Raw genomic sequence first — 21,552 nt, 5'->3', positions numbered from 1 at the left:
AAAGCAGCTTTAATAGAAACATTCAAAAGAGAATTGAATTATTATTTGAAGGGAAAATGATTGCAAGGCTTTGGGGAAAATGCAGTGGAGTGGGATTAAGTCAATAGCTCTACCAAAGAGCTAGCACAGGCACCCTGGGCACAATGGCCTGTTTCTGTGCTTTACCATTCTATCATTCTATGTTTCTAGATGCATAGGTGTAACCACCAGAAAAACCATCCAACTGCAGAGTTTTCTAGGCACAGGATGGAAGTGGGGGTAGGTTGTGGGAAGATGGGGAATGAGCAGCTATTTGTTAAACACATGAAAATTACCCCTATATACAAATCACAGCCATTATATATCACGAGCATCAAAACAAACCTTCTAATAGCACCATAAATAATGAAAGAAGCTTATAGTTAAAGGAACCTGGAGCTAGGCTACATCATGAGGTGGGCTCTTCAACGTTGGAAATCAAGCAGGGTTAAGAGCCTAGATATAGGGTAGTTGGAAAAACCATTCATTGGAAGTGTGCTGCCCTAGGGACTGAAATGATAATCAGCCCTAGTCTGAATTTTTTTGCTGCACTGAGGAATATATATGATGAATGAAGTTTCAATTTTTTTCCTTTTTTCCCTTTATGTCTCATAATCATTATCTTAAATTTTATTATGTTGTGATCACTATTACCTATATGCTTCCCATATGTTTATTGTTCTGTTGTGCTCTAGTGCACTTCCCATTACTTGCTGTAGCAGTGATTTCCGTTTAGTTAAATCCAGCAGAATGCTGACAGGCTTATTGAGGCAGCGAGTTGAAATGGCCTTGAAGGATTACTAAAAACTCTCAAAGCCAAAAATAAAATAGAAACACAATTCATCATACATGTCTATATAAAACACATATGTAAAGAACTCAGTTTTACTGAAGTAATCACTAACCTGTCGCCCCACTGTTATTTATGAGGCTGCTCAGGATGTATTCAGCTTTCAGGAGTTTGCCTGTCAAAATTAAAAGAAGAATGCAATTCAATTTACAAAGAATTAACAATGCAATAATCCCTTTAGATGATAGTATTTCAGTGATTGTGCAGAGGAAAGGGACACAATTGCTTTATACAGGTTTGCATGGAGTGTGCTGGCTTCCTACTCTGAGAAGTTATTAATGAGGACTGTATGGGGTAGAAATTAATTTTAATTTACTCATTCACAGGATGTGGGTGTCGCTGGCTAGGCCAGAATTTATTACCCATCCCTAATTGCCCCTGTTCAGAGGACATTTTAAGAGTCAACCACATTATTGTGAATCTGGAGTCACATGTCAGCCAGACCAGGTAAGGACAGCAGATTTCCTTCCCTGAAGGACATTAGTGAATCAGATGGGTTTTTATGACAATCAGCAATGGTTTCTTGGTCATCATTAGAGTTTTAACTCCAGATTTTTACTGAATTCAAATTCCACCATTTGCCCTGGTGGGATTTGAACTTGGGTCCCCAGAGCATTATCCTAGGTGTCTGGATTACCAGTACAGTGACAATATCACTACACCACCACCTCCCCTTATCACAGAACAGGGCTTGTGCCATACCTTTCAGGCTGCTGCACAGGCAGCTGCCGCACAGCTTAGCAGCAACTTTGACAGGGTGCTTTCTAAAGGAGATTGAAGTGACAAATTAGTTGCTTGATGCTGCTGGTGGGAGCATCGGTGGTCCAACCCCTGACTCCGGGGGAGGGGTGGGAGGGTCCAGTCCCAGGGGCGGTTCAACCCCGAACCCTGGGGTTGGAGTTTCAATCCCAATACAGATGGGTGGGTTCTGATGGGGGGATGTTGGAGGAGGGTTCAGGGGGCAAGTACCTACCTTCTCCTTGAATCTATCCTCACCTCTATTCATCTGCTGGGTTTCCCAAGACCTGGGAAGCCTAGTTTGCCAAGGTTAAAACTGCAAAGCATGTTAAATCAGAAGCTTCAAAACTCATTCAAATATTGAATGGGAGCAAGTTGGCTGTCTAGTCCTATACCATCTCCATTCAACCTGGAATTGAGCGTGTTGGAGGCAGGTTGGTGTCAGGCTTAAGAATTTTAAAGTTTTGACATCACATCGGACCATAACCAAGCAGATTTTGGGGGTTAAGATTCAACCCCCTAGAACTGATGGGAATGCTGCATTACTGAAAGTGCCCTCTTTTGGATGAGATGTCAAACCAAGGGCCTGTCTGACTGCTCATGTGGATAGTGAAGTCCCATGGCATTATTTCAAAGAAAAATGTGGTTCTTCCTAGTTCTGGCCAATATTTATCCCTCAACCAACACATTAATGTGTTGCACTTTGCTGCAGCATTTCCTACATTACAACAGTGACTACTGTTCAAAGGTACTTCATTGGCTGTACAGCATTTTAGAAAGTCCTTTGGTCATGAAAGATGCTACATGAGGTGCTATATAAATGCAAGTCTTTTGTTCTTTTAGGGCAATGCCTTGACAAAACAGGGTCAAGCTGCCTAGTTTAACTTTCAGACAATGCTTGGCAGTTAACTGTCAGTCACCATCACTGGTGCATTCGCCATGGCAATGCCACTTGCCAACCAATCAGCACTCTCTTCACATACAGTATAAATTGTTGTTTTCCGCTTATATTGGTATTCTTGCGAGTGTCCTGATGAGTGCAAGACGAAAAGGTTTGACATGTCTCTTTTTTCATCAATACTCAAGTTCTGTACTACCAAACGACTATTCTTTTATTATCCATGAACATATAAGGCTTCCCAAGTCACAAACAAAGGTGCAAATTAAATACCTGTGGAGTGAAATCACAATGTATAATGTTAGTATTTGAACATTTAACATGTTTGTGTGAAATTCATTTGTCCTTTAATGAAGATTATAATTTTTATTGAGCAAAAAATGAATACATCAGTTAAATTAGTGAGAAAAGAAATTTCATCTGAATTATCAGCATATTCGAACACTAAAATCACACAATGGGACTTCACTCTGCTGAAAAAGATGACAAAATTCCAAATTTACTGCTTTGAAAAATGAGACAACATGGTTTTGAATGATTCATTGTGCATTCCATTTGCTATTATCCATTTTTGTTTCAATTTCCTCTGCAGTACTTTGATGATCTTTATTCCCTTTATTTTCTATACCATTTATACCCAGTAAGTATAATACAAATTGAACTGATCCTTAACCACCACCTTCATTGTGGTGTTTAAGTAGCCGTTTACCTGGCTCTAGGTTTAACAAAGGCAATCTAAAAATCAGAAGAATTGTTTCAGTAATGATACCGTACACTTCACAATTTAGTAGTTTACAGAGACAAAAAGGAGCGGGTACTTTCTGCAATTCAGGTAACTACACAGTGTGATAAAACGTATTGGGTTACTTCAATCAGCCAGCAGCTGTATTGTTTGTATAGTCAAGTGGCCTTGCTGAAAAAAGTGAATTTGATGAAAGAGATAGGGAAAAACTGACAGAATACTAATCTGTTTTATTAATCTCTTGATCAGAAGTATAGCAATTCAGGCATCTCTCGTTTGAAATCGCAGGGTACATTTATGAGGGAACAAAGCCACCAATTAGTATTTTCCACACCCATTCACAATCACTCTACCCTTTTGGCTCAAAGTCCTTTTCTTTCTGGGCCTTTGTGTCTGTTCAAAGGGTCAGCAGTGGGTTTGAAAAGATGGCACTATGCTCAGTGGAATGACATTCTCTCGCCCGCTCTCCCCTCCCCATCTCAAATAGAACAAAATGTCCTCTTGATTAGTCAAGTACTTGTTAATTGGAGTTTTGCCACGGAAACGGAGAAAGATCAACAGGAGTTACGTCACCTGAATTTACAGAGACTCGGGCCTGGCGAACAACCACCTGTGGCGCGATTGGTATTTCGAGGCGACGCTTGTGCAGGCCCTTGGCAACCTGCAGAAGTTTGCTGGATGCATCGACCCAGTATAGAAACCTGTCAATCAAAAAGACTGTGGCAGCTGCAGATGCATAGTCGCCAACAGAGACGGAGGCTTTCAGAAAGACCTGTGGAGAGAAAGTTTGCTTCAAATAAAATATATCTACACTGCAGATAAACAGAAAATAAAAAAGTTAAGAAGTCCAATTGTCAGCTCTGTATACACAAGAAAGCAAAACCTTCACTGCTACACTTGTAATGAATTATAGCTTTATCTGAACGGTGGGATGACTTACTCTGATTAGTATGACAGCAAAGAGCTATTGAGAAAAAGCTTTTAAGACACAAGAGTTCCTTTCACAACGTTAGAAAAGATTAATGACACAAAACATGTGCAATATTATATGGAAACTAATATGATACAATATTTCACAGAATCAGAATCTTAACGGCACAAAAGGAGGCCATTCAGCCCTTCATGTCTGCACCGGCTCTCCAAATGAGCTTTTTGACCTAGTGCCATTGCCCTGCCTTTTCCCCATACCCCTGCACCTTGTTTCTATTCAAATAATCATCTAATGCCCTCTTGAATGCCTCTTATTATTTATTGGTGTGTCACCTAAAGATTCAGTTTCCCTTTCTGTTAGGGTCTGATTCAACAAAAACAAGCTTTGAAACATGGATTCCATCAGAAAATGATAAAAAATAGTAAAATTATTATTGCTTGTACAGCAACAGCAACTTGCATTTGTCTTTAACATAGGAAAAGATCCCAAGACACTTCACAGAGGTGTAAGAACAAAATATATGCTGAGTCAAAGAAGATATTAAGCAGGGTCACCTGGTTAAAGACATGGGGGAGAATTTTTCCCCCGTGGGGGGGGCTGTAGTGGGGGTGGGCAGGGGTGGGCGCAGACCCAATCAGCGCCCCTTTCGGGTCCACGCTGCCATTTTACGTGGGCAGGCCAATTAAGGCCCACCCAGCGTGATGTGCGCCTGAAAGTGCTGTGCGCTCCCTGTGCGGGCCGGGGAGGGGGAGGGTTCCCTGAGTCGGGGCCTGCGCTCTTTCACACAGAGGTGCCTCAGGGAGATTAGTTTAAGTTTTAAAAATTTAAATAAAGAAAAGAAAAAATTTTAAGACGTGCCCTCATGTGACAGTGTCACATGAGCTGGGACATGTCACTGAGTTTTTATAAAAAATTTTATTCAATTTATAACCACTTCATGAAACCTCATCCCGCCCATGGATGAGATTCCATGAAAAATGTGAAGGATGCCTGGGCTCTTCGCCTGCCCCCCAACCTTAAGTTGGACGGGCCACTCAGTTTATTGGTTTAATTAGTTTTTAAATAGCCTTAATAGGCCTTTGACAGTTTGGCGGGCGTGCAGCTGACTCGGCTGTGTGCCCGCCGAACTGAAAATCTAATTGATGTGCGGTGACATCGGGACGCACGGCCGACGTCACCCCTCATCATTTTACGCCTCGGCGAGTAGGCCTCGCCCCAATCGCTGAGCTGAAAATTCTCCCCATGGATTTTAAGGAGGGTCTTAAAGAAGGAGAGAGAAATAGAGAGGTGGAAGAAATTAGGAAAGGAATTTTGGAACACAAGAACTAGGTGGCCCAATTACATGGCCACCAATGGTTGCATAAAGGGTAAATGCACAGCTGTGATAAACATACCCCATTTTAGTACTGTCATAATTTCAGTGCAGTGGAGGCCAAAATTCCATGGTTTCGCACACTGTTGGATCCAAGCTTTGCACACAGGTTTAAACAAGCTGTGCCCTGTGTTTTGGCACTTAGTATTGTTGGTACCTATAAATGTTGGATACTAAATATTCATGGAGACAAGGTATTCAGGGAAAAAAGGGAAGGAAAGAATGCAGGAGGGGTGGTAGTATTGATCAAGGAGAAGAATACATTGCTGGAAAGGGAGAATATACTGGAGGGGTGAGGGACAGAATCTATTTGGTTAAAGTTATAAAACAATAGAGGTACCATTACTGGGTGTATTCAATAGTCCACCACTAGTGTGAAAGTTATAGAGGAGCAAATTTGTAGAGAAATTACTCATGTGACCCACTCAGACCGATCATAAAAAATCTGCAAGCAGTTTAAATGTTTACATTTTTCTTTTTTTTAATCACTTCCATGACTGGCGGTCTCTGAACAAGGGTTTGAAGAAGCACTAGGTTCAGAAGATAAGCTGAGGATGACAAGTAGAGTGGAGATGGGAGACAAATGGACCACATTGCGGGCTAGGTATTCAACTTCACCACCTGGACAGTAATCTGGCAGGGTGGATCGCTCGCCCTTTATAGAAACCACCTGATTTTCATTCCATTGAAATCAGCAGCTTATCCTAGAACAAGCAGATTTATGCTCTTGGAAACTCCTGTATGAGCCAACGACTTAATCTGACCCAGCATATTGAAGATGGGTTTGAATAAGGCCTAATAACTGGATTAACCAGGAGTCTTCCTCCTCGCTTAATGGATCCCTTCACCCATCTCAATACTCTCCCCAACTGGACGCCTCCTTCTTGCCTCTTACCCTCTCTAGATCTTTTAATTGTGTATTGCTGGCGTGAAATCGGCTGTCTCATTTTCTCTGCACTTTTCACTCACTCTAACCTGTCTTTCTCTGAATGTGCTGCACTCCATTCTCTCAGGTCTAACCCCAACATCATCAGCAAACCCATGGATAAAGGTGACACTGTTGTTGTCTGGTGTACTGACCTCTACCTAGCACAGGCCAAATGCCAACTCTCCAGCACCTTCACCTACCTCCCCCTGGACCATGCCCCACTACTGAACATCAAGCCATTGTGTCCAGGATTGTTACTAACCTCCTTCCCTCTAATACTTCCAACGTCATGGTCACCCAACCCTGAACATCCCGCTTCTACCTCCTTCCCAAAATCCATAAACAGGACTGCCCTGGTCGACCTATTGTTTCAGCATGTTCCTGCCCCACTGAATTCATTTCTTCCTATCTCTACTCCATTTTCTTCCCCTTGTACAGTCTCTTCCTACCTACATCCATGACTCTTTCAATGGCTGATGTCACTTCAACAGTTTCCAGTTTACTGGCCTTAAATGTTTCCTCTTTACTATGGACATGCAATCACTCTACATTCCCGCCTCTTTGCAACACCTGTTCTTTCACCTCCTCCGTTCTCACCATCCAAGACCCTAAACACTCCTTCCAAGGGAAACAGTGATTTATTTGTACTTCTTTCAATTTAGTACACTGTATTTACTGTTCACAATGTGGTCTGCTCTACACTGGGGAAATGTGTGTGACTGTTTTGCAGAATATCTCTGTTCAGTCCATAAGCATGACCCCGAGCTTCCTGTCGTTTATCATGTTAATTCTCCGCCTTGCTCCCATTCTGACCTTTCTGTCCATGGCCTGCTACACTGTTACATTGAACCTCAACGCAAGTGCAAGGAACAGCATCGCATCTTTTGTCTTCTAGACTTAATATTGAGTTCAACAACTTCATATCATAACCTCTCCCACCATCTTGTTTAATGTTTTTTTTTTAATGATGGCTTGTTTCTTTCTTTATCCCTTCATGTTGCATTCAGATGGCTGTTATTTGTCATTTACGCCTCATCTGAACATAACCTATGTCTTATTACTAAATCTATCTTTACCACTCTCTTTGGCTTTTGCATCATGAAATCTTTTGTTAGCGCCATGCCCAATAAGGGCATGTCATATTCGTAACTTTACATTTGGACTGAGCTTGTATGTAAGCTTCTGGAACTTTCTTTTATTTGTTTAAAATGGGCACTGATGAACTCTTAAGATGGCTGCCAAGGGATCAGGTGACCTTTGCTTCTGAACACAGACTATCAAGCTTCTGGAAAGTTCCAAATTGAATAACCGTAGGTGGTGGCCTCCCCCTGGAATAGGCATACCAAGACAAATGTTATCTGTGGAATTCACACCTGCCATTTTTTGAAGCTGACTCAAAACAGAGTCAATGGACTCCTAGACTCTATGTCTCCAGGTTTGCAATTCAACAAAGGAAAGCGCACAAGATCAGCTATCAACCAGTTAAGTGTGAAAGTCCACCATCTATCTCCTATTGTATAACAATGGCCTTTTCAGTTTTAAGCCATTCTGGATGAACAATGGCCATTGACCATGTGAGTGAAACTGCCTTCCGATACTGAGATCTTTTATTATCCCAAGAGTCAGAAGAGTCCTTGGCAGGCTACTGCAGAAGAACACGGGCAAGACAACAGCTGGAGAAAAAGGCAGTGCCATATCCTTTTAAGAAGAATCAGTCATTAGCCACTCTGAGAACCAGACTCTGAAACTAGCTGCAAGTCATCAAGCAGCAGAAGTACTTAACTGTTCCAGTTTCAAAGATCACCTGAGAACCAACCTCCTAGATGTTTGACCACAAGAAATCTCACAACCTTCTGTGAACCCTTCACTTTACAAGGCCCTCATTTCAACTTTAAATCATTAAATCCATTCAAGAAATCACCTCTCTGCCACGTGAGGGACTGGAATTCATAAATCAGAGACTGAATTAACTGTAATCTGTAAATGCAATGTGTAAATTTGTGTGTGTAAATGTATGCACAAGGCCACCTGTATGACATTGCATTCATTTGGAGTAAGTGTGTGAGAATAAATAACCTTATTTATTTTAAACTCATAAAAGCTTGCTGCTGAATTATTTAATTAGAATACACACTCCAAGGGCAAGAAAGGCACACATCTTTCCATACAAAACATACTGATTATGGGCAGTAAGAGAACAAATGCATTCTGTCCGTGATACTAGTTAATCTCTCTTGCCCTGCACCCTATTACAGGCCTTCCCTTTTGTTCTTCCTGACCCTCTCCCTCCTTCTCCTGGCTTAAAAACTCCTACATTTATATTTTTCTTCATTTTTTGATGAAAGACCATCAACTTGAAACATTAGCTCTGTTTCTCACCACAGATGCTGCCTGACCTGTTGCGCATTTCCATTATTTTTTTGTTTTTATGCCTAATAAGTAGTTGTTTTTATTGGGCTGTCAGTTGCCTAAGATACTGTAGGTCACCACACACATGTGCAGAAAGGTCTTCAATATGATGGAGGATGCTCATCTTGAGGAGTTTATCTGAATTTTATTAGTAAATTACCATTTCTTTGTGGAAATATGTGGTAAAGAAAAGTCACTGGCATTATCAATGAAGCGAACTCCTACAAGGTAATGATCTAGTACTGACGAGTTCAATCTATCCATGTTGGTACGAGACCTTTCTTAAATGCAGGTGATCTTTGTGTTGATGCTCAAAGCCCTAGTTTTGATAGGATTGAAGTAACTCCGAGCAAAACCTTAGCTGGCCTGACACAACACCCGAGGGCAAATTCAGATAGGAAGCAGTTCGATGTATTCCACCTTAAGTGTAGAGAAGCTCAACAGGAATTAGATATTGTGCTACCTGATCATTGTTTCTACCCTGTCTACCTTAGTGTGACACTGGATCGCTCTTTGAATTACACACAGCATCAAGATGAAAGCTAAAGTTGGATCAAAGCTAAAGGAATAACATCCAGTGAAATCTGGTTAGCACTGACTCAAACACTATCTGGGGTACTGCTCCAGCACTCTGTTGAATGTGCTTGCCCACTATGGAAACACTCCACCCACGTAAAGAAATGGAACTCAGTCCTTATTGCCTGCTTCCATTGCATTAGTGGCCTCCTTAAACTTACTTAAGGTCGATGCCCATTACCTACATTTGTGTATTACACCTCCAGAGAAACAAAGAGCCTTCAGAGCCAGAGCTGAAAGAAACAGCCAATCTATCGTTCCTAGCCATCTATTGTTCCAAAACTTTTCTGTCCAGTGTGCAGTGTGAAGTCAAGACACAACCTCCTATACTCTGTCAATCCTCTCAACTCCAGTGTGAAACAGTGGAGAATTATTGTCAAGAGAACACATCAACAGAAGAAGGCACATCATCTGGATATCAAACCTGATGAGCATCTCCCTGCCGCAGCCTCAGAACACTGCCAATCTGATAAAACCTTCGCATTTTCTCGAGCTAAGTGACAAAGAGGTCCAAGGGTTCCTTGCACTTATTGTTGGAAGTGATGGTGGAGGGGCAGGGGAGAGGTATTTAAGAAAAGGGTCTCAGCAGAGACAAGAAGCCAGGGTTATCTTTGCATTCTAGAATGATTCTGGAATAGTGAACAGTTTTAGCAGTGAGAGCAGGACCCCATAGTGTTTTAAGTGGTCCAGCCAGACCAGGCAGTGGATGGTTAAATACGTTGCCCACCATATCCTTTCAATTTTGCACCCCTTGACTTTAAGAAAGCACAACTGAGGACCTTACCTGGGTGAGAGAGAATAATGGTTTAACTGTAGACTAGGACATCAAATGTATAATCGGTAACCTTGTGGCAGGCAAGAGCGAGAAGATAGGATATGGTGAATGCAGTGGAAGTCAGAGGCCGGGATTTCCTGTGCCTGCCGGTGTTGGGTGTGTTCTGTGGCGTGAGTGGACAATATGGCACGATTGGTTTCAAGATGGTGTTAAACCAGTTTGCAATTGTTTGCTCAGCCTGCCCATGGCGGGCCGCATTCCTCGCCATCAGACGACGGGAACCTCATTGTAATACATCAGCATATCATTATTAGGCTTGCCCGCCAGACTCATCCACCCCCGCTGGATCGTCCGCCCACGTCTACGGGAAAACACGCCGACATGTTTCACAACAGCACATAAGCAACGTGCGCTTGACGGGCTGCACTTCACTTGGGACTTGAAGGTTTGTTTGCCTACCTTGCTTTGGTCAGCACTCGCAATCATCAGCGCCAGGCTTCACAGACAGCACCACAGCACTTTTAGGGGGGCTTGTCTTCTTTGCTGCAGTCCTGGGCTGGAAGCACTGAGCGCGGCTGTACTTTAAATGTGGGGTGCCTGGTGTGACGAAGCAGTGAGGTGAGGGCATGGCAGGCAAATCGGAGTCTGCCTGCCATGGAAACAGCATGTTTCCTGGGTACGCATAATTAATGTGGCAGGTTTGGGACGGTACGGCGTGAAAACCTGCCACCGCACTGAATGCAAATCTGGGACGATTCCGTTCAGGTAGTTTCTATAAAAGGAAGGAAATCTACCCGCCAGATTACTTAGCTGATTAAGATGAAAATCTGCCTCAATGAGTACCACTGATTCAGAATTTTATACTATAAAGTTTCCCTAAATTGGCACTTACAACAAGAAGCCGAATTAGCAAATCTTCAGAACTTTTATGTGGTTAATATTTTGTGACAAACTGACTTATTACTGAATGTGAGAGATGATGACAGTAGATGTCATGTGGAGAATGCTGCTTTGGGGTTATATGTAGGTTACAGAAACATCAGCATTACCTTTTACATGGTAACTGATACCATGTAACTGAAATTCTATACAGAAATGATTTGTTAGAAAGCTATTGTCCTGCTCTGTTTAATAGTGTATAACGTTTTCCACGTATTACCTCTCCCCTCCTTTCACACTTACCATCAAAATGTTTAACAGTCCAATCAATGAAATAAAATCAAAGGCAATCGTAGCAGTACACAGGTTAAGAGTTGAAGCAGCCATGAAGAAGAATAATACATAATTAGGTGTGAAATTGGCAGTGAAAGATTAACATCCTTATTTGATCTAGGTTTGGAACATACATGCTTTTCTAAATTACTTAAAAAGCAAGCTAAACAATACAAGACATAAATAATAATATAAATAGCCCTCCAAATTCAGCTGCCTGTGACAAAAGTAAACTCCACACAGTAAATACGAAAATTACTTTATATCTGCATTGAATCATTTGGAAATGTGTTCCTACTTTGTTCACTGCGCCCCATGCCTGTCTCTTTTAAGCTATTGTGTCATTGGCAACTCATTCCTCCTTCCTTTGGCCCATATGAATAACCCCTTCGTCAAACTTATTTCCACCACCGGTCCCCACCGGCAGATACCCTTTAGCTCAATTACTAATTTTAGCCAAGACTTCACAACTGCTGCAAACCTATCTGCATGAATTTCACTTTGTGCCTTGTCTCACACAAGCATTTTATTTATCACCCAAGCACTGACTGAAAATTTTCTATAACTGTAAATCAAAAATGATGTTATGTAAACTGGTGCATATTATTCTCTGAAAACAGTAAATTTATTGGTATAGTTTATCCAAAGAGATGTTGCCAGATAACATTTTGCTTTATTCATTAATAAAAACAAAATGTTAATTTTGTTCCCCTCTATATTGGAGACATAGACAAATTTATCAATAAATAAGTTGAGGTCTTCCTTGAGAATGTTTGATAATTGCTAAATGCTGTTCTCAGTTGCAACAGTTTTATATTTTCATTGATACTGTTGAATCTTAAAACCAAAGTTAGAAGCAGATGAATGTCCATATTGAATGAAAATAATGTTTCATACAATCTACTTGACAGGAAATTGTTTTTTCCTGTCTGGTAGCCAGTAACGTATCGCATAGGCTACTGGCAGATTTAATTAAACTCCTGATTCCCTGGGACAAGCCAGTTTGTTTGCTTTTGGCTCATATATTGTTAATGAAATAAAAATGACAAAAATCTACAATATTAAAACTCGTCAAAATTGCAGAATTTTTCAGTGTTAACCCTAAACTACAAAAATAAATATTTAAAAATATATTTTAACTAAAAATAAATAATGTAAACACTTCAATCCTGCTTTGTTGTCCCTATTTAGCCCCATGCTCTCTTGTATCTTTGTGCCTAATGTGGTTTTAACTTAAATTTTAAATGTATAATAAAGTAAAAGGAAAATATTGCGGATGCTGGAAATTTGAAATAAAAACTAAAAATAAATTTATAAACCTGAAATACTTCTTCTTTAAAAAAATCTAAGCTTTGAATCTTCAACTTACTCATTTGTTTCTTATTTATGACTAACCATGCTCTTAAAAAATGTCACATTGACTGAAAGTTGTTAAAGACCTATTTTTGAGCCAATTGAAAACCTAGAATGTAATCAATGGGCTGACTGTATCACATATCCATTTTTTATATGTCAATTTTTGGAAATGTTCTTCCTGCCAAAACCCACTAGTGCCAAGACAAGACAACTCATCTACTTAACTGGATGGGGTAATAACCTTTATCTGTTAGAATTCTTTGTAGATCCCTGGAAATATCCATTTCAGGCAACTAGTATAGCAAAGATACAGTGTACAGAATGAAATCTTCCTTTATTGGTGCAGACAATTTCTTTACTTCCCTATATGGAATGAATTCCAGTACACCACTCTTAGCGTAGGCTAAAAATGCACAATACTCTCTGAAAAAAGTACAAATTCCTAAAATCTACCCCATTAAACTTAAACATAAGCAGGCTTGTGTTTCCTTTAATATAAAAGATCAAGGGGTGATCTAATTAATATATCTAAGATGACTAAAGGATTTGGTAGGACACAGAGAAACTATTACCTCTGCTAAGAAAGTCCAGGACAAGGCAAACCATAACCTTAAAATTAGAGCTAGATGATTGATGTCAGGAAACACTTCTTCACATAAAGGTTCGTGGAAATCTAGAACCCTTTCCCTCCAAAATTTGTCAAGACTAGTTCAATTGAAAAACTTAAGTCTGGGATTGATAGATTTTTGTTTGTGCAAGGGTATTAATGGTTATGAATCCAAGATGGATAAATAGAGTTCAGATATCGTTCAGCCATGATCTAACTGAATGGTGGCAACGACTTGATGGACTGAATGATCTTTGTTCCTTTGTTCATAAAATCTCAAGGCTGGAAGTGGTGAATTTTTCAAAATATATATTCCTGGGGTGGCACAAAAGAACGCATTGGAATTATCATGGCCATGACTCTAAGTATTATTAATTTATAAGACCAGAAAATATTTCTGTAATGGACTTACTGAAGGAGATTCTCTTCACTGTTGTTGCTTCACTGTGCTTTCTGGAGCACCTGTCAAGGGAGTGAATGTTAGACTTTAGCCCCCCTGCTGCATGGCATCAAATAATTGGTTCACGTACGCGGAGTTTGGATGAGGGCAATAGACTACTTTGCATGTGGAAAAATTCCCAATATGAGCTCCTATCACATGTTACTTTGTGGAGAACGCACATAAAAACAAGCTATGTTTGGAGACACCTCATTGCAGGAGCCTTATGACTGCAGATTATTATCTGTCTCCATTAATAGCAGTGGTCCTGCATATGAACTTGTGACTAATCGACTCTGCTTGAAAATTATAGCCTGCCTGCCAGAATACCCCTCATATTTCAGAGAAAGTAAAGGACTTGTTCTTTTGTGTGATCTCACCAAATGAAATGCAGAGCATTACAATAGCAGCAGAGCAGAAATTATACTAGTTTCCCTCATTCTGCCCTTGATCTTTTTCCCCAAATAAGAGGTCATTAATTATACACATTGGCTCCTGGCAAGATTCCGGCTGCCAAGAGGCAGCCTGCCAGTGCCTGACTGCAAAATCTCAATGCTGGCACACCACTCTCCAGTATCACTTGGGTACTTAAAGGGGCAGAAGAGTCCTTGGAATTCAATGGAATCTCAGTCTTGTAGGCTTGGGCTGAGACTGGAAAGTGCACAGGGGCCGATATGAAGGGCGAGGAGGACACTACCAGGCTGTCTCCCTCCATTTCCTGACTTTGGCGCCACTACCAGCACTATTCAAAGAGACCATCAACTATTTTCAGGTTAGTTGCTGATTGATTTCTATTGGCTGCTGCTGAAATAGGAGAAGTGTTTAGTGGTTTGCACTGCTAGTTAAAGTTGCTGAAGTCAATAGGGTGTGACATGTAGTGAAATCCTTGGTTCTGACATCAAGGGTTCTGTTCCGATCATTTGCTCCCACTAATGGGTACAGCAGTTTCAATTCTCCTTGGCCTTCAGCATGACAGGGTGAGTAAATGGTGATGACACAGAGGAGGACAAACTGCATGAAGAGGGAGGAGGAGGAGGAGGAGAAGGGCTTTCAGCAGAGGCCATATCCACCTAAGTTCTTCAGGGAAAAATGCTCCTATGTCAATCTCAGCAAGAAACAGTGTGTGCAAAGTCTTCCTTTAATGAAAGAGCTGACATCTGCCACCTGTTGCTGGCAGACCTTGGCCTCAGAGCAGGGTGAGGATGGCATTGCCAATGGCTGGAAAGGTGACCACGGCCATGAATTTTGTCATGTTGAGGACTTTTCAGGCTGGAGCAGGTGACATCTCCAGTTCACCATCCACTGTTGTACACGTGAGATATTGATGTTCTATATGCAAAGGGAGACTATTACCAGAGACAAGCAGGCAGTGTGAATCCGTGGTTTCACCATGGCTTTCTCAGGTTTACAGCCGGCTGCATGTAAGTTCAGAGAAGTACTGTGGCTGCCAATGGTTTCACCCCCTCAATGTCCAGCTGGTTTGTGACCTTACTTGGTGCATCATACAGGTTAATAGCCGGTATCCTGGCAGAAATCATGATGCCTTTATTCTTGAAGCCCGCTGTGCTATCAACAATTGAGCCACCACAAGAAACCAGAAGGTGGCTACTGGGCAACAAGGGTTACCTGTTGATCACCTGGTTCATGGCTACAGTGGCAACCCATGCATGGGAAGCATGCATATAATGAGAGCATGCCTTTGCCTACCCTAGTGTTCCCAAGCAGTGCTACCCAATGGCTGGCGAAAAGTTGCTGCCTTTCACTGGGAGAGGCTGCAGGTGACCTTTGAGAATAACCTTCAGCAGCTCTCACTCTAGAAAATCTGATTTTGGACTGCATTGTCTCAGCATGGGTGGTGGGAGTCTGGGCTGACTAGCTGACAGGTAACGGCCAGAGTATTGGTGGAGTAGCAGTGGTGGGAGAATAAATGCTGTCATCCTGAGAGAGAACAGAAGGTTCATGCACATGGAGCCACAGCCACTCCCCCAGGGTGGCACCTCAGCAATCCTAATCGAAATGTGTTCGATTGCTGGACTGCTGTGAGAACCTGCCAGCTCCTCCGCAGCCACGAAGGCAGCAAGCTGCGCTTGCATGACTGCAGTCTGAGCTTCCGCTGTAGTACTAACATATTGGGTAGAATTCAACACAGTGGTGGGGAACATGGCCGCCAGGCCCACTCGATCACAAGAAAGGCCGCGCATTCGTCTCCCGGTGATTGGAAAACCTCCCTCGATTAAGGCAGACACACAAAGGGGCCAGTGTGGAAAACTCACCCTCTCTCTCTGGGATGTCAATTAGGTGCAATAATTAATCACATGACACCAAGTATCCTCGAGCCCATTGGAATTTAGTGGTGGCTCAGGGATTAAATGTGACTCACATGGGTTTCCTGTGCCTCCTGAAGGCTGCCCTGCAAACCCTGTTGGGCTTCCTAGCGGCCTACTGGGTGGTGGTGGTGGAGGAGGGGGGTGGGTGTGGGGATGTGCCTCATTGTCATGCACTCTGCCCAATCAAGGTACCCGGCATTGGGAAGGGAAGGTGGTATTGAAAGCCACCCTCCTACCTTTGCCTCTGCCTCTCTGCCTCACTCTCCCACAACCCCATCCCGTGACCCCCATCTGGCCTTCATTCACCTCAATCCAGGGATCCAACGACAATCCTTGGTGAAGTCCCTGGAGTACTACCAGCAGTTGCCATGGCTCCCGATAGCACTGCCAGCAATGGAGAACTGCTGGTCTCTGATTGGTTGGTAGCTATTGGCGGGTGGGATTTCTGCCACTGGGGTCTAAATCCTGCAGAAGGCCCAACATTGGCCAGTTAAGTGCCTGACAGGCACTTAATTTAGTCGGGCCTCCCCAACGGAAGCAATGCGGGTTTCTCGTTGGTTCTCTAGCCCGGTGGGTGGGACCCGCATTGGGAACATTAAATCCAGCCCATTGGGGGGCTTCTGCTTGTGCTGCAATGAAAGCTGAGACATCGGCCATCAGATGCAACATCACAGTTGGATCCATAAGTGCGGTAACGGAGTTGGCCATCACTGCCTTTGTAGAAGGATGGGTTCCAAGCTCTCCGCTGTCACATGCATATTTGGTGCCGGACTCCTCCATGACTCTTGATGACAGTGACTGCAAGCTTTCTGCAAGCCTTATAATGCACCAAGCATTTCTGTATGTCATTTTAATGCCAGCCACTGCTCAGTCGATAGCACTCTTGACTCTGAATCAAAAGGTTGTAGGTTCAAGACCCAGTCCAGAGACTTGAGCATAAAAATCTAGGCTGACTCTTGAGTGCATACTGAAAAAGTGCTGTACTATTGGAGATACTGACTTTCAGATGAAACATTAAAACTGAGGTTCCTTCTGTTGTCTCAGGTGGATGTAAAAATCCTATGACATGGCGTTGAAGAAGAGCAGGAAGTTCTACCTAGTGTCCTACCCAATATTTATCCTTGGATTAACATCACTAAAACAGAATATTTGCTCACTATCACATTGCTGTTTTTACTTCCTCTTCTGCTTCTTGCTCCTGCACCATTATAAGGTCTTAAGAAGTAGGAGCAGGATAGGCCATTCAGCCTCTCAAGCCTGCTCTGCCATTCAATAAGATCATGGTTGATTTGACTGGGGCCTTAACTTTCCTGTATGTCCTCCATAATCCTTGACTCCCTTGTCGATCAAAAGTCTGTCTAACTCAGCTAATGACCCAGCCTCCACTGCTCTCTGTTCAAGCGAATTCCAAAGAGTAATGATCCTCTGATAGAAGAACTCCATCTTGAATGGGGGGCCCCTTATTTTTAAACTGTGTCCCCTAGTTCTAGATTCCCCCATGAAGGGAAACAGTCTCTCAGCACCTACCATGTCAAGCTTCCACAGAATCTCACTGTAGAAGTTGGCGTACAATCCTCGAAAAATCCCTCCAAAATCAGTGGTCAACTTATATGCCCAGTGTGTAGGTGTGGGTTGCCATTTTGAAATATCATCAGTATCTGATGCAAAGAGTGGGGGTGTCTTCAACTCTCATGCACCTTCACAATACAGCTTACATCGTTTGCTTGATCCATTGTGGCTAGTTATAAGGTACTGGAAAGTAAAACATGCATTTTTGGGGTGAAAAACTGAGGCTGACATTCATGCCAATAGAGCATATTGTGGCTGAAAAGGGTACATGCTGAGTATGTGAAAAATCATGCCATTTGGGGCTCTCAAAAATTTGAATCATCTTACACACTGGGTCAACTTATAGCAGTGATTTATGTTATATGTTTCAATAAGATCATCTCTTGTTCTTCTAAATTCCAATAAGTACAAGCCCAATGAGTATAGGCCCAACCAGCTCAACCTTACCTCATAAAATAACTCCTTCATCCCAGGCATCAGCCTAGTGAACCTTCATTGAACCGCTTTGAATGCAAGTATATCCCTCTTCAAGTAAGGAGACCAAAACTGTACACAGGTGTGGTCTTACCAATGCCCTGTGCAGTTGCAACAAGATTTCCCTACTTATTTGCAATAAAGGCCTACATTGCATTTTCTTTTCTAAACAGTTGTTGTACCTGTATGCTAAATTGTGATTCATGCACAAGAAATCAGATTCCTCTGTACCACAGGCTTCTGCAGTCTTTCTCCATTTAAATAATATTCTGCGTTTCTATTCTTCCTGGCAAAGTGGACAACCTCACATTTTTCCCACATTATACTCAAGCTGTAAAATTTTGGCAACTCACTTAACCTAACTATATCCTTCCCACACTTGCTCTCCTATCTATCTTTATATCATCAGCAAATTTGGCTACTATGCAGTCATTAATGTGGATCATAAATACTTGAGGGCCCAGCACTGATCCTTGTGGCACTCCACTAGTTACAGTTTGCCAACCTGAAAAGACCTATTTATCCCTACCCTGCTTCCTGGTAGCTAACCGATTCTTTATCTATGCTAATATGTCATTCCCAACACCATGAGTTCTTATTTTGCACAGTAACCTTTTATGTAGCACCTTATGAAATGCCTTTTAGAAATCCAAGTATACTAAATCTACTGGTTCCCCTTTAACCACCCTGCTTGTCACAACCTCAAAGAACTCTAATTTGTCAAACGCGATTTCCTTTTCACAAAATCACGTTGATTCTGCCTCATGTTCTAAATGTCCTGCTATGACCTCCGTCATAATGAAATCTAGCATTTTCCCAATGACAGGTGTTGGACTAACTGGCATATAGTTTCCTGCTTTCTGTCTTCCTCCTTTCTTGAACAGAAGTGTTACATTTGTGGTTTTACAATCTGCCGGAACCTTCCTAAAATCTGGGGAAATTTGGAAGATTACAACCAATGCGCCCACTGTCTCTGCAGCCATTTCTTCTAAGTTTTCTTCTTTGTCCCAGTTAAAATAAAAACAGAAAGGCACTCCAACTCTCATCCCTCACCCCCCCATACACTCCCTATGCCCCAGCTATGCCAGCTCATGCTCCCCACCCACTCCCTATGGCCCCCCATAACCCCATGCCAAACAATGCCTTCCACCCACCCCCTATGGCCCCTCATGCCTCCATCCCAAGCTATGTGTTTCAACAAGCTAATGGATTTCTATGCTCTCAGCCAAGCCTCATTATGTATGCCATTATGAGTGACCAGATATCCATTAGGGTAATAAAACTCCCAAGCCCCAGGGCAAACATTGCTCGATTGACAGCCCTGGTTTCCTGATCTCTGCTGTAAATTTCACAATGTTTATTTATACAGGATTATGAGGTTTCAAGTGCCTGCAGTTTCAGCTATTGAACATTTTAAGGATCTGGATGATTGATACTTTTATTGAGATGTAAGAAAAATGAGTTTTTTTTAAGAAAGTGGGAAGTTATCAATGAATGGCTATTTTTAAAAGTTTTTTTTAACACATCCTACTTTCATTATAAGGTTCATTGCTTCTATACAGTGTATAGTGGGTGAATAGGCATGGGAGTGCCATAGCTTGGCATGTGGAGGCATGAGAGGTCATAGGGGTTGTTTAGGGGGGTTCACCTTGGCACATGGGCATGAGGGACAACAGGGGGTTGTTTGTGGGGCCTTACCTTGACATGGGGGAATGAAGGCCCAGAGGGAGTGGTTGGGGGGCATACCTTGGCATGGGGGGGCATGAGGAGGACTTTTTGAACTGACCTTTTAAAAGGTCCTCTTATGCAGAGTATGGTTCATGACACTTCTGATGTGACGTGAACCACGACGCATTGAAAACCTGCCTGACTCCATGAAAATTGCGGAGTTCTATGACATGCTTCTCCTCACAATGGAGCCAATCAGGTCGAGAATGCAGAATATGGGTTTATGTCCGAAACCAGCCTGCACCTTTAAAAGGCACTCCTGAAAATTGGAAACCCTGGGAATGGGTTCAGGAATCCTGGAATCAGGTTCCAGCCACCATTTTTAAAGGGCATGACTTGGTGAAAATCCAGGCCAAAATACTTGTTCAAAGTCTCTGCCATTTCCTTGTTTCTCATTGTTAATTCCCCAGTCTCATTCTCTAAGGGACCAATTGTCACTTTAGCTACTATCTTCCTTTTTATATACTTTTATAGATTTTATATACTAGAAGCTTTTACTCTTTGTTTTAGTATTTCTTGCAAGTTTTCTCTCATACCCCAATTTTCTCCCTCTTTACTTTTTTCTCAGTCGTCCTTTGCTGGGTTTTAAAATTTCTCAATCCTCTGGGCTACCACTAATCTTGGCAGCATTGTATGCCTTTTCTTTCAATTTGATGCCATCCTTAACTTCCTTAGTTAGCCACAATGGTGCATCCTTCTCAGATGTCTTTCTTTCTCAATGTAATGTATTTTTGTTAAGGTTTATGAAATATCTCCTTAAATGTTTGCCATTGCTTCTCTACCATCATGCCTTATAACCTACTTACCCATTCCACTTTAGCCAACTCTGTCTTCATTGTCCCTGTGATTGCCTTTATTTAAATTTAAGACACTAGTTTCAGATCTACTGAAAGGGGGGGGTGGTGTGGCGCATTGAGTAGTATGTGAAGCTTGTGCTTCATTTGTAAGGATATGGCATTTGAAGATGTAGTCATTGACTTTGATTACCTGTATGATTGTTCGAACTACTTGCAGCACTGTATCTAGGTTCTTGGGGCTGCACGACTGACATTGGTCTCCACGGCTATCTGCTTTCACTGCCTTCGCAGTGTCTGTCAGGAGAGCCATGTGGATAGAGGGTCTCCTGTACCTAGGCCTCCAATGCTGCATTGGAGAATTCTGGAGCATGGTTTCTGCCCAGTTGTGCCATTTTTTGGTGTTCTTCCTGCTTGAATATTCTTTTCCAGTCACTTTCAGCACCTGCTGCAGCCACAATGCAGCTTCCCTTTAAGAGGTGCAGGCTGGCTTTAAGTAGTGCAGGTTGGCTTAAGTGGAGCTAACCTCATATGCTTTTGCGCAGCTTATTCAGGCATACAATCCCTCAGCAGCATGCTTAGCATTTGCTGCACTCTCCAAACAGGGTAATGAGCAGGTAGCACAAAGCTTGCACGTTGTCTGCATCAGAAGCAACAAGTACAGGTTACTAACACATCGCGAACCCTGCAGCTAATTTTGGACCTTATCGAATGTGGCAGCCAACATGTCACATGGAGTTCTCCCAGTGTTTTGGCCAACAGTTGTCCATCAAGCAACACCACCAAAAGGAGACTATCTGGTCATTTAT

At 42.3% G+C, this 21,552-nt stretch overlaps 2 protein-coding genes across 3 annotated transcripts in view; one reads left to right on the top strand and one right to left on the bottom strand.

Annotated features, from left to right (window-relative positions):
* Positions 1–21,552, top strand: part of tifa (TRAF interacting protein with forkhead associated domain) — a 235,230-nt gene that overhangs the window by 45,524 nt on the left and 168,154 nt on the right. The window lies entirely within an intron of this gene.
* The window catches only part of alpk1 (alpha-kinase 1), a 150,784-nt gene that overhangs the window by 57,717 nt on the left and 71,515 nt on the right, over positions 1–21,552 (bottom strand). For both annotated transcript variants that reach the window (XM_078542855.1, XM_078542850.1), the window contains 2 exons: positions 3,820–4,018; positions 924–983 (listed from right to left, as the gene is read on the bottom strand). In XM_078542855.1, the coding sequence (XP_078398981.1) occupies positions 924–983; positions 3,820–4,018 (259 nt within the window). The remainder of the gene's footprint in view (positions 1–923; positions 984–3,819; positions 4,019–21,552) is intronic.

The sequence above is a fragment of the Cetorhinus maximus genome, chromosome 1, assembly GCF_964194155.1.
Source record: "Cetorhinus maximus chromosome 1, sCetMax3.hap1.1, whole genome shotgun sequence".
NCBI lineage: Eukaryota > Metazoa > Chordata > Chondrichthyes > Lamniformes > Cetorhinidae > Cetorhinus > Cetorhinus maximus.
This window is presented reverse-complemented; position numbering and strand designations above follow the sequence as displayed.